The sequence below is a fragment of the Podarcis filfolensis genome, assembly GCF_964270895.1.
Source record: "Podarcis filfolensis genome assembly, chromosome: 6".
NCBI classification, from domain to species: domain Eukaryota; kingdom Metazoa; phylum Chordata; class Lepidosauria; order Squamata; family Lacertidae; genus Podarcis; species Podarcis filfolensis.
The window spans coordinates 44,463,268-44,477,477 of NC_139609.1; the positions used below are offsets into that span (position 1 = coordinate 44,463,268).

At 42.6% G+C, this 14,210-nt stretch overlaps 1 protein-coding gene across 4 annotated transcripts in view; it reads right to left on the bottom strand.

Moving 5' to 3' along the window:
- Nucleotides 1-11,305, bottom strand: part of OSBPL9 (oxysterol binding protein like 9) — a 59,403-nt gene extending 48,098 nt beyond the window's left edge. For 2 of the 4 annotated variants that reach the window (XM_083619575.1, XM_083619572.1), the window contains exon 1: nt 10,934-11,305. In XM_083619575.1, coding sequence (XP_083475701.1) covers nt 10,934-11,044 — 111 coding nt within the window. In that variant the 5' untranslated portion in view covers nt 11,045-11,305. The remainder of the gene's footprint in view (nt 1-10,933) is intronic. The other 2 variants (XM_083619574.1, XM_083619576.1) reach the window with 2 other exon arrangements.
- Nucleotides 11,306-14,210: the final 2,905 nt, after the last annotated feature.

Sequence of the window (14,210 nt, forward strand, 5' to 3'; positions counted from 1 at the left end):
AAAAAGCAAACTAGACAATTTAGCTCTAAGGGCACAGGCATATTACAATCTATTCAACAGAGGCAGTAAAAACTGAGGCAAGATGCAAACTGCCATTCCAAACAAGTTTTTCTTTACTTAAAAAGTGGTCTCAATCAGTTATTTCCCTTCCTATTAAACTTGCAAATAAAAGTTTAAGGCTGTTCTCATAGAAGCTAGAGCTCCTTTTAATAAAATGTATTCTAAGGCAGACTCATGCCTCTGTTCAAGTTCTTTGCAAGCAAGCTTGGGAACAACAGCACCATGCCATCATACATTTTATTTACTGCAAGTGTGCTAAGTTCTGTACACAACACCAGTGATTATGCCCAGAGGATTTAGACCTAGTTTTCACAAACAGCAGATGGAGTCATAAAACCTGTACTAAGCTGCCCCACTTCAAACTGAAGTTAAGGATTGATGTAACTGAATGCTTTTTTTTATCCAGTTCCCCATCCAGCACATTGAAAAATAGGTATCAGTGAGAAGAGTTGTAGCCTAGCCTCTTCTACAGGCAGGAACCCTTTTTTGTGAAGACTTACAGTCTGAAGTGATACGGCTGAACACTGACCACTTCACCTGCTGTCTGTCAGAACTAACTAGCCTTAGATTAATAGGATATGAGGGAGAAGCCACAAGAGGTGACCACTGATGTATGGAAATAGCTGTATTTCCTCACCTTCTGCTACCATACTATCTGTCCTCCTAGATCATATGCATTATTCTTATTATGTATTGAATTTATACACCGCCCTATACCCAGAGGTCTCAGGACGGTTCACAGAATAAAGTCAAAATATAAAACCACAAAATACATAACATGAAAACAACCCAATAACACCCCCAAAAAATCCCCCCACATTTTAAAAGGGCATAGGATGTAAATCAAATCAACCAAAGGCCTGGTTAAAAAGGAACGTTTTTGCCTGGCACCTAAACGTGAATAATGAAGGCGCCAGGTGAACTTCCCTGCGCATTCCACAAATGGGGAGCCACTGCAGAGAAAGCCCGTTCTCATGTTGCCACCTTCCTGACCTCTAGAGGAAGAGGCACACAAAGAAGGGCCTCAGAAGATGATCTCAGGGTCCAGGTAGGTTCATGTAGAAAGAGGCGGTCCTTGAGTTATTGCGTTCCTGAGCCATTTAAGGCTTTATAGGTCAAAACCAGCACTTTGAAATGGGCCTGGAATTGGTAGCCAGTGAAACTGGACCAGGATCAGTGTAATATGCGCAAACCATCTTGCTCCGGTGAGCAATCTGGCCGCTGAATTCTGCACTAGCTGAAGTTTCCGAACCGTCTTCAGAGGCAGCCCTATGTATAACGCATTGCAGTAATCTAACCTTGAGGTTACCAGAGCATATACAACAGTAATTAGGCTATCCCTGTCCAGATAGGGGCATAGCTGGGCCACCAGCCAAAGCTGATGGAAGGCACTCTGGGCTACTGAGGCCGCCTGAGCCTTGAGCGGCAGGAAAGGATCTAGGAGTACCCCCAAACTACGAACCTGCTCCTTCAGAGGAAGTGTAACCCCATCAAGAGCTGGCGATCTCCCACCCATCCGGTCTAGGGAACCACCCACTAACAGTGCCTCAGTCTTATCTGGACTGAGTTTCAGTTTGTTGGCTCTCATCCAGTCCATTACTGAAGCAAGATACTGGTCCAGCACTTCCACTGCCTCACCTGCAGATTTAAAGGAGAAATGGAGCTGAGTGTCATCAGCATACTGCTGACAACGTACTCCAAACCTCTGGATAACCCCACCCAGTGGTTTCATGTATGTTTTTCCAAACAGGCACCTTATCCTTACGTTACATACATTAAGAAAGATAACATCTAAAATAGGTCTGTAATAGTCAATCAATGAATCTAACCAATTGTTTAAAGACATGTAGATGGCTTTTTATAGAGCACTCAATTAACTGGGCATCATTTCAGAGGGGTGTTTATCCAAGCACTTACAGTATAGGCTCAGACCTGGCTGAACAGTTTGGGCAGTCTATGCAACTAATAAGACAGCTGCTGTGAAAGTTAGAGAACAAATACCACCCGTCTTTTGGGTGTCAGTATCCAGAATGCCTGTGGCTGACAGCAAACTGCTGCTTCTTCAGTCAACTTACACTACATGAACTTCATTCCTTTGGTTAATGTGAGAAGCCCCAGCCTTCCCACCCTTGGAGAACCATCAATGCATTTGCACAAAGATCCTATTTAGCATCAAGGTTTGGAGGAAGGCTGGCATTATATAACCATTGCATTGCCAAGGAACTCGGAGAACTTCAGAAGTACTATCAGACATACAAGCCCCTGCAGTTCTTTCCACTTCCCAACTTAGAGCTGGAGAGTAGAACAAGGAATTGCTCTTGCCCTCATAAGAAGACGTGAAGTCAAGGATCAATGGAGATGCAGGGTTCTCGCAACTAGTTTTTGGCTTGATTGCCATGATCAAATAACTGTTTGAGATGAGGTTTTAGAAATAAGAAAGAAAATATGACAAATGAGTGAATAATCTAAAGCAGGCATAGGCAAACTCAGCCCTCCAGATGTTTTGGGACTACAACTCCCATCATCCCTAGCTAACAGGACCAGTGGTCAGGGATGGTGGGAATGGTAGTCCCAAAACATCTGGAGGGCAGAGTTTGCCTATGAAAGCATTTACCAAGTAAGTGTAAATACTAGATGAAGGTTGCTATCTTGACAGAAATAAACTAACATGAAAGCAGTTTCAGAATCTAATCTACTGCCTGGGATTTTTCCACTGCATTGACATGAAGAGGAAACTCAAAAACAATGGGCCTAAAATTCCCAAGCCAAGAAAGGAGGAGAATCTCATATTTTGTCTCCATCTTGTGGATACTCAAAGCAATAGCAGCAGTTCTATCTAGTCCTCTTGTGCAATATATTTCTGTAAAAAAGCAAATAGAATTCATAACATCAATGAAGAGTGACTATATACTAATATAGGCATACACTGCATATTTATGAAGGCAAACCTCTTTAAAAGCTAAGCCACAAAAATCCATTTTAAAAGCACAGAAGGACCTAATTCAACCCAACAGAAGGGGATCAGAGGATGGGAACAGGAAAGATTTCTCTAGAAAGAGAAAGTAAGCTGACTACTGAACTATAATACTGTATAGACCTGCAAATATGTCTTATTGAGCAACCCTTGAGAATAAATTTCAAGTAAAAACAAACCATCTAAACTTACTATGGCTGCAATGTTATATTCACTTGCCTTGAGTAAGGCCCTTCTGAACTTAGTAGACTCCCTCAGTGTTTGCCATAAATGACCAAATGATTAAAGCACTGTTTGTGAATATCTTCCCATCTGCATTATTGAGCAATAGCAATATATTTACTGCAGTATTAACTTTTCCAGATAATGCCAAGTTTGTGAGAGGTAGAGAAAAAGATTAAGACAATATACAACTTCATGCTTAATGTCACAATCATAGGCCTGTCAGGAAAGTTTTTTTTAATTTGTTATTTTCAAGCGCACCTTTTAAGACCTGAACCAAGAGGTCCGTAAAGAATTCCCAGAACTAGCCATGCCCTAAGCTATAATTGAGAAAGAAGAGATTTCAATACAGGCACTGATAACTCACATCTCTGTTAATGATGATGGGGAAATTTAGCACTTTTAAATAACTGCAAGCTTATCTCTGTTTTTCTACTCACTTTTTTATCTTTCACGAGCTCATAGATCATTTGACTACATTGAAGTTTAGTTGTTTTTTCAGGTCTCTGATATGACATATTCGGACTATATGACATGTTTAAGAGCCCTGCTGGGTTGGGCCAAAGACTGATATAATCCAGAACTCTTTTCTCACAGTGGCCAATGTCAGGGACTGGATAGACACCGGAGGGCACTGAGGGAGGAGCAGCCAGATGCTGCCACTGCCCAGAGCCTGAGGCGGAGCCTCTTTCCTTTCTTCCCTCTTACTCGGTTGCCCTCCCCTCTCTCTCTCTCTTATTTCCTCTCCCCCCCCCACACACCTCGCTTCTCACTCCCTCAGCCTCGAGGTCTCTCCCTCTTTCCCGCCCAGGGGGGATTTTGTCACACACCCCTAGGCATGACACCTGGGGCGCACCCCCCCCCCGCCTCCCCTTGTGACGCCCCTGCTTACAACCTCTTTTTGTTTTAACCAACTTGTTCAAATTTGGTAACATCAGCAAGAATGGCTACTGCATCCCTAACTCAAGTAACCCTAGGGCTACTAAATTAGGTTAAACAGCACAGATCCTCATACCAAGCGTGGGGACTCCACCTTCTATATCCCTCCACTGAGAACACTGTTTATTCCCACTCTCTGCTTCCTGTTTCTCAACCAGTTACCAATCCATATAAGGACCCTTTCTCTCATTCCATGACTATTAAGCTTACTTGGTGAGAAACTTTAACAAAAGCTTTTGAAAAGCTTTCCTAGAACAGTCATTAAGCTAATTAGCCAGTAATTTTCCAGATCCTCACTCAATCTTAAAAAAAAAAAAAGTTCATGTTACAGTGGCCTCTTTTCAATCTTCAGTAATGGAGGCTGATCTTAAGTCAAGTTACAGTGTGACCAAAACAGCAGTTGGTGCAGAGTTATGCAGAACGTAACAAGTTTTGATTCTCAGGACCAAAGTACACATTATTCAGAAGATCAATGACTAAATCTCATGCATAGGGCAGGCAATTTGATCAGAACAGTGGAAGGGGCAGGATAATGTTTAACCTTTTTCCATGCAGTTCTCTGAGTTAAAGTTTCCCTGCAATATGTTCACCCCACAGGGTAAAATCACACTCACACAAGCATCAGCTTGGAGGAGCAATTTGCCTGGAACTTACATGGAGCAGGCAGTGTTGAACATACAGTAGGGCTGCTTCTATGATCATATTGGCAGTTTTCCATGGCTGTACAATGTTTCAGTTAAAAAAACAACAACACGCACACACCAAAAAAAGCCAATCACAGATCTCCTACATCACATGAAATTTTATCTTCAACAGCTGGAGTTAAACAGAGACAAGAAGTCTGACCCCACCCCAATGTGCCTCTGCATTCAGAACAGCAAACACACACTTCTTAGACCATGCAATCTACAAGCTTCTGCAACACAAACTACCCATCATAATGATGAGCATTTCCCTATCACTCTGAACTATCACAATAAGAGTATAATAGAATCATAGGAGGGTTGAAAGGGACCATGGGGGTCATCTAGTCCAACCTCCTACAATGCAGGAATATTTTGCCCACCAGGCAGTTCAAATCCACTCTGAGATTAAGAGTCTCATGCTCTCATGACTGAGCTATCCCAGTTACACTAGTAGTTACACAGAGGCAATGTGGCCCATCTGGCTACGTGCAAAGGAAAAGCACGAGAGATAGGAGTTGGAAGACAGGGGGAGAGGGTATCCTCCATATACTATCCTATCAGGTCCATACTTCTCACATTTTGCAAGCAGTAGCCATAAACCTTAGCTGTCAACACTATACAGTAATTACGGTACACTACAGCACTTAATTAGGGATGTGGGTGGTGCTGTGGTTTAAACCACTGAGCCTTGGGCTTGCCGATCAGAAGGTTGGTGGTTCAAATCCCCGCGATGGGGTGAGCTCCTGTTGTTTGGTTCCAGCTCCTGCCAACCTAGCAGTTCGAAAGCACGTCGAAGTGCAAGTAGATAAATAGATACCGCTCCGGTGGGAAGGTAAATGGCGTTTCCAAGAACTGCTCTGGTTTGCCAGAAGCGGCTTAGTCATGCTGGTCACATGACCCGGAAGTTGTCTGCACACAAACGCCAGCTCCCTCGGCCAGTAAAGCAAGATGAGCGCCGCAACCCCAGAGTCGTCCGTGACTGGACTTAATGGTCAGGGGTCCCTTTACCTTTACAGCACTTAATTACCAAAGTTCAGGCCTACACAAGCAGGAAGATACTCATCTAACCCCAGGCTCACCAGGCTCATACTACTGCATTATGAGAGACCTTGCCAAAATGCTTATCTGCCCCCTCCCATTCAGGATTCCTTGCAACCCCCAATTTGTTGAGGACTGAAAGCAAATCACAAAGATTATCCAGTGCAGAAGTGTGCACATCTGATTTCCTAACAGGCGTTTATACTTTTGTCTGTGAAACAAGCTCACCAAGAATCTTGTTTTGAACAGATATGAAGTATCAGGTTACTTATTGCAAGCAGAGGAAGAGTCCAAGGTACCAAATGAGAATGGAATGCAGTTACCTCATGCAGAAGATTTATGTAAACAGTACAGTGCTTATTTTCCTTTGTGGCAAAGTAGCATCTTGCTGAAACAGAAAGAAACTGTATCTAAAACCTGCAGTGGAGTTCTCTGTTTCCAGTTTTGTGTACAAGACATAATGAGGTTGTTGTTCTACAGCAATGTGTACAGAAGAAAGCCTAGATTGATCTTGATGTATTTCTCTTATACAATTAAATTCTTTGTACATTTCCTCCCTGAAAATTTAGATCCCTGGGGCAAAAAATTAAACCAGAACTAAAAGTTACAGTTGGCAATGAAATAGAGTTTTGCTTAAGGACTCTTTCAACCATTGGGTTTGCTCGCTTTATTTTCTCCCTTATGAACTCATAGAAATGGCAATTTCAGTGTTCTCCAAAGTACATGGAATGGTTTAAGATGAGCTATACCTTTAACACCCCAACATCAGCAAAATTATAAAGACCAGGTGAGTTTACATTTACCCACTATGCTTGCCTGTTCTTTCGTTGATGAAAATTTAATGTTCTGCAGAACCTGAAATTTTTGGACAAAGAATATACATGTAAAAGGAATAGAGAGAAGTTATTTGCTCTTTCTTGTAATACTAAAATTCAGGATCACCCAATTAAGCTCTAACTCAAATTAATGGAGGCTAAGACTATCAATGTCTGCTGGTCATGATGGCAATGTACCACTTCCAGAGTCAGAGATGCCATGCCTCTGCATACCAGCTGCTGGGGAACAGCAACAGGAGAGAGCTGTTACCTCATGTCCTGCTTGTGGGCTTCTTGTAGGCATCTTGTTGGCCACTGCGGGAAACAGGAAACTAAACTAAACTAGGTAGGCCTTTGGTCTACTCCTGCAGGGTTCTTCTTATGTTCTTAAGTTTCAATTGGAAAGCAATGAATTCAATTAGAAAGCAACATATTGTGAACATATCCTCACATTAAACTCTTTTTCTTTCAGAAGAGCCTTCCTATTCAAAGCTCATACACCTTAAGAAAAAAGATACAATAACTATGATAAAGACAACCACACTGCATCATGTTGGCAAATTCAAATTTTTAAACAATGTATATGAGTTTGAAACATAAGCATATTTGAACTGTTTGCCTGCAAAGTGAATATATTCACAAGCCAACATCAAGGCAAGTACTTTTACAGCTTTACTTCAGGCAATGAATCACCGTGACTGCTATTTTAACCATGGTTTGTTGAAGAAACCATGAACCATTTCACAGATGAATGAACAAGTCACATCTTATTTCTTGAAAGCTTAGTTTGTTTTCCAGTGGCTCTTGCGTCATGCCTTTGTAGTTTGCTGAGTGTCTGAGGTGCAATGATGAAACAAACCATGATTAGGCAAGGCTGCTGGGTTTGGCAGTAACACTAAAATCACAGTTTAAACAAGCCATGGGTTGTAAGCCAACAAGTCGTGTCTCTACAATGTTATTTGCTGATAGAAAACAAATCATGCTTAGTTTGTTGGGCTGGGTTTGTGTGCTCAACAAACCATGGCTTAAGAGTTATGTGCAAATTGAGCTCTTTGTACAGTACTTGCACAAGAGCAGAACACCAAAACACAGATCTCCAGATCTCCATCCTTAGTCTCTTATATTCATGCACCCAGAAAGGAAGCCACACAATACTACTCCATACCCACTATGTTAATTGTTCCTTATAATATTCCTACTTGGGAGGAAGAAGAATGCAAGGGAAAGAAGCAGAGACAACATCAGTGTCTGCTCCAGTCCGACTGTCCTCTCCCCACACCCAACTTTACATGTTTGTCTTAATACTCCAAGACTGTAAAAATGCCTTGAGTGTCTTGACAGAAAGGCTGTATTTAAATGCGGCAACTTAATTTATTATTACTACAATTTATTACCCACCCTCACTCTAAGGTCACAAGGCATTGGTGTAGGCTTTGTAAGGAAATGTAAAGCAGTACATTCACACCCTGTTGGAAAAATCTGGGGAGGGGGGAGAATAAAGGGTCACCTAACCTAAATTAAAAAGTGATATTAATGGTTCCTGCATCCATATTGGAGAATTGCAGCCCCTCATACTTATTGCATTACTGCAGCAGGAAGTAGTATTTAATGTTTGTCCTATTTTTAAAGTAACACCTCTTCCTAGCACAGGTTCTTTGCCCTTGTTATATATTTTCACAGCAATATATTATCATTCATAAGAAGTGGCAGCTCTTACATGCTAACATGTTGCACACTCAAGGCAGAAAGCATCTGCCAGTAAAGTTGCTGACAACTCTATTTAAGAATGCTTTTATCTGAAATATTACCGCCTAAATGGTTATCTTCCCTCTCAATATACATACTTTAAGATCATAATTTCCCACTATAACCCCAAGGACTAGCTCATCTGCCAAAACTTCAAAATTCTACCTCAAAACTTAGCTGCTATCATCATGTTCCATTCTTAAAGTATTAGGACTGGACATTCCTACTGCTTTACCCACCCCACTTCAGTTACCAGAACTAAACCCATATGGCAATTCTATGGTGTAAGCCTTAAAATACACAGATGCCTCTATTCCAACCAAAGACCACAATGGTAATCTCATATTTCCACATAACACTCGCATGATCAAACTTATAACATGTCATAGTCTTAAAGGTTACTAACCAACCCCAGTCTCCAGCTTAGTCAAGATGCCAGGCTGCCCTCAATAGGGGGTTTTTTTTCTGTTGTGGTTGGAATTCCTTCCCACTGAAACTTTGGCAGGCACATTCTCTCTTCTCAGAGGGAGTGGTCATAAAACTTACCTTATTCACTGTAACTTCTGCAGCTAGATTAAGTTATTTGTATTCCTCTGTTTTTTATTCTGACACTGTTTATCCCAGTGTTTCCCAAACTTGGGTCTCCAGCTGTTTTTGGACTACAACTCCCATCATCCCTAGCTAGCAAGACCTGCGGTCAAGGATGGTAGGAATTGTTGACCAAAAGCAGCTGAAGGCTCAAGTTTGGGAAACACTGGTTTATCCCATGCTGCTGCTATGTGATTAGAAGTTTTCCCTGTTGGTTCTTAGACCTGAATTGGTTTTTAATAATGAATCATTTTTATTTATTTTTATTTTAAGTCACTTTGAAGTCAGTATTATTTATAGATCACCTTTTGGCCATAATAAGTAAGTAGCAATAGAGTGACCTTACAGTTACTATGGCTTGTTTATTTTACTTCATTTTATTAATTTTTATACTGTCCTTCATCCATAAATCTCAGGGAAGTTCACAATATAAAAAAACAACATAAAAAATACATAATAAAAATAAGAACACCCCCCCCCATACACAAGCTAATAACCCCTGCCTCTGCCTGAAGACTGTTCAATAGATAACGTTCACACACAAAAAAATCATATAGTATACTGTATTGGTGATTATTAAGAAAAGGTAAATGTTTCTAGTGGCAACTAAGTAAAAACAAAACAAGTGCAATTCTATACATGTCAACTCAGAACAAAATCCTATTGAGCTCAAATTACTCCCAGTTAAGTGTTAAAAGACTGCTACCTATGACTAACCCTGAACAAGTTGCCTGCCTATAATGTTCTAATTGAAACCATAAAATAAATTTGGGTTAAACAAGTTGTGTGCTAATGAAAAGTTTTACCGCACAAAGCACCTGCTAACTTGCAAAGTTTACCGCTATCAAAGACTACTACTATCGGAAGCAGCAACACTCAATTTAACTGAATCTTAAACAATTTACTGAATTAAACCTATTCAAACTTTGTTTTAGGGCCAAAATTGATATATAGTAAACCCCAGATTCGTGTGTTACTGTTTTTTCAAAGATACAGTGTAACTAGTGTGGTATAGACTGCGAAACAGGCATCTTCTATTGTTTTGTCCCTAATGTCCTGTTTGTAAGCTGCATAAAGAGTGCCTCAGTAGTTCGACCTTGTGTCTGATCCTGCCAAACAACTCTTTACGCTTTTAATTAATCCCCTGTGCTGTGCAGATTTCAATTATCAAGATGTCTCCCCTGAAGTAGACACAGTAATGGGCAAGACCATAAGCAGAGCCTATGTTTTGTTTGTTTACTAACGTCAATGAAACTTGCTCTCAAGTTTGGGCGCACAGGATGGAGTCACCATCTGACAAAGAGGGGGAGAAAGTTACTGCTACTTCCCTTTTCTGGTCTATCCCTACTTCGAAAGAGAGGAATGGTTGGATTCCGCCTTCAAATGCGGCACAAAAGCAGCCTTGGCTGCCAACGTTTATCACGCGGAAGCTCTACCTCGCTTGCCAAAAGGAGTCAACCCCTCTTTCCTCAAGCAAGGAGAGTACAGCTTGCCCGCCCCCAGACCCAAAACAGGCTTGTGCTTTTGAGACCCGCCTCCCCCTTTCACAAAGTAAACAGCACTTAGAACCACCAGGCTCTTCGGCTCCCCCCACCCCACAAAAACCCCACTTCAGTCGCCTCAAGTTAAAACGCGGCCCGACCCCACGCCCCCCTCAACATAAATCTCCCAATGCTACCACCCTATTGGCTAGCGCCAAAATCTCTGCCATCCCTATTGGCTTCCTCGCGACCGCGACACTCCCTCTCTCAGAAACCCCTACCCTTGGCAAGCGGGCATCCTGGCTGTGCTCCGCTTCGGCCCCCCCACCCCGCCCCCCACAGCTCCGTCCTCCCGGTTTGCCCCCCCCCTCCCTCGACACGCACCGTATAGTAGGAGAGCAGCCCCGCGTTGTAGTCGAGCACGAACCAGCGGTACTGCCAGCCTTTCATCACGTTGGTCCATTTACTCAGCGGGCCTTCCATGATGGACGCCATCTTGGGAGCCGGTAAGATGCCAAGCGGCCCCGCTGAAGCGAACGCCGGTCGCGCGGGCGGGGCTGAGGGAGGAGGAGGAGCGGGGTGGGCTGGGGGGGGAGGAGAGAGGAGGGACGGAGAGAAAGAAAGAACGCGCGAGCGGGCGGGTGCGCGCGCACCGTCAGTGGGCTAGGCCTGACTGAGGCGGCGCGAGATTAAGAGGAGAGAGGCGACGGGCGCGGCAAGGGAAAAAAAACACCACACACACACACAGAGCCTACGCTGCTAACGAGAGGGAGGAGATAAAGACTGAGGGGGCGTGACTTGTGTACTGAGGGACGCAAGGTGGAGGGAGGGGGCCAAGAAATAATAATCGTTAGGGGGCGCACGAGGGTTTTTGGAAAAGTCTTGGGGAAGTATTGTTGTTTAGTCGTGTCCGACTCTTCGTGACCCCATGGACCAGAGCACGCCAGGCATTCCTGTCTTCCACTGCCTCCCGCAGTTTGGTCAAACTCATGCTGGTAGCTTCGAGAACACTGTCCAACCACCTCGTCCTCTGTCGTCCCCTTCTCCTTGTGCCCTCCATCTTTCCCAGCATCAGGGTCTTTTCCAGGGAGTCTTCTCTTCTCATGAGGTGGCCAAAGTATTAGAGCCTCAGCTTCATGATCTGTCCTTCCAGTGAGCACTCAGGGCTGATTTCCTTCAGAATAGATAGGTTTGATCTTCTTGCAGTCCATGGGACTCTCAAGAGTCTCCTCCAGCACCATAATTCAGAAGCATCAATTCTTCGGCCATCAGCCTTCTTTATGGTCCAGCTCTCACTTCCATACATCACGACTGGGAAAACCATCGCTTTAACTATACGGACCTTTGTCGGCAAGGTTTTTTCTCTGCTTTTTAAGATGCTGTCTTAAAGTATAGCGAAGCATTTAAGGCTGCTGCCAGTATGGGCTTAAAAGTGCCAAAAGCTGCATTTCTGCTTGCACGTAGGTGACCTGGAAGAAAGCCTCGTTGAAACTCCTTTCGAGCGCATTCGGAGTTATAGAACTTCATTTGGGTGTCACTCCGAATAGAGACGATGGTTATTATCCTGTTCCCACTACAGATGTGGAATTCACTCAGCACTGACAAGTTTTCTGTGAACCCTGGAGCTGTAAAGGTATTTTGCAGACATTCTAGTTCTGATTGGATTGCCCTAATCTACTATGCTTTTTGTCAGCAGGGGCGTAGGAAGGGGGGGAGGGGGCAGGCTGCCCCAGGTGCCATCATCAGGTGACAAATTGTCAAGGAACAATTACTGCCCTACTAGGGCGGTTCATAAAAAAACTTTTTTTAAAAAATGCCTGCTCCAAAGGTCTTATCTTACTACACTAGGGATTATATAGCTATATATGATATTTCATGCGTGTCAGTTAATATCTTGACCCTCCTCCACAGAAATAGTTGTTTACTTGGCCGTTTTCCTATGTCATGAAGGCTGAAATTTCAATTCAGTGGAGCAGGGTCCTCCTAGCTGCCTGCTTTCCTATACAGCCAGTCCAACTGGTGGCTCTGGCTGTCTGCTTCCTTCTCCTTACTCTCGGTTGTTCCCTTGTAGAATTCAGCAGAGAGGAGGATGGAGACAAGCCTAGAAAAGTGCAAAGTTGGATTGGGGTATGTTCTTTACCATGAAGCAAACTGTGCATTTGAGCAATTTTGCAATCATGTTCACTAAACAGGAAAGTAATGGTCAGAGTTCTTCTTGGCATGTGGCAATATGCTTCAGTACTACTGTTGATAGTTTCAAAGACCTTAAGGAATTCACATGATTTCTCAGACCTTTTGCTCAGTATTCCTGGGACTGCAGAGCTGGAATGGGGGGAAATCCCTATTAAAATTTTCTACTAACACCACTCCTCCACAGCCCAATCATATCCATATTTATATTAGAGGCCAAAACAACAAAGTTTTGTGGCATGTTAAAGACTGACAAATTTTATTATGGCATAAGCTTCCATGCATTACGTGTTGTCAGAATACTTGAGAATATAAGCCATTTGTTCCTGTTTAACTTTAGGGTGACAATCCTGTGCATACTCAGTGGTTGTTAATTCATTTCTGAGAAAGTTTGCAAAGGATCAGAATACATCTTTCCCCAATGCCAGAATAAAACATATTGTTTGGAAGCTATTTTGGAAATCAGTGACAATTAGTGCACACTAATTGGGAACTTATGGTGAAGGGCTGCTTATAAATCAAATTAATAATAACAACCAACATATTTTTTATGTGAAATGATTAATCAGCTCCTAAGCATGCTCAATGGAATTAGGTGTTTTTTTTAATATACTAAGGCTATAATCCTAAACTCGTGACTTACCTCAGAGTAAACATGCATGAGATTGGTCTGAACATTTAGCATGACTGGAATTACTCTGGATTTATACAAATTAGAGAAATACAGTGAATAATCACCAACTATAACAGGCCTAGGAAACCTGAGCCCCAGCCAGTATGACCAATGAGCAGCCATGATAGAAGTGGTAATTCAGAAAAATCTGGAGGTCCTCTGGTTAGCCACCTGTGTTTGGTTGCAATCTTGTTTAGAAATTATATGGTAGAGGAGTGATTCTGCATAGTGATATAAAGCTTGTATCTGCTCTAATTCCTTTAGTTCAGAGATGACTAACCTGTGGCCCTGCACACATTGCTGGACTCCACCTACCCATCAGCCTTAATCAGTATTTGTGGATGATAGAAGTTACAGATCAGCAGCACCTGAAGGAACATAGTCTAGCTACTCCTGCTTAAAGTTGCAATCCTAGCTATGTCTACAAAGAATTAAGTCCCACTGAATTAAATATGGCTTACTGCCAGGTAAGTGGAATTAGGACTGCGGCCATAGTTTCTAATCTACTTCCTGCTCTTGTAGATTATTCATACAAGGCTTTGCAGCTTTACTCCTTTTTATGTGAGTGGGGTATACACACAGATAACTAGCTGAATATGTGGAGTAGAGACCGCAACAACGACAATGTAGTCAAATTGTCATGAGCTGTCACGACCAGCTTTTTCTTTTCTTTTCTAGAATGCTGCAAACCACTTAGTTTATTTTCAAAAGGGAATCTAGTGTGGGAATGGTAACATTTCAGTTGGGATTGAGGCTATTTTGACTGAGATGAATACAGTATATTTACTTACAAAAACA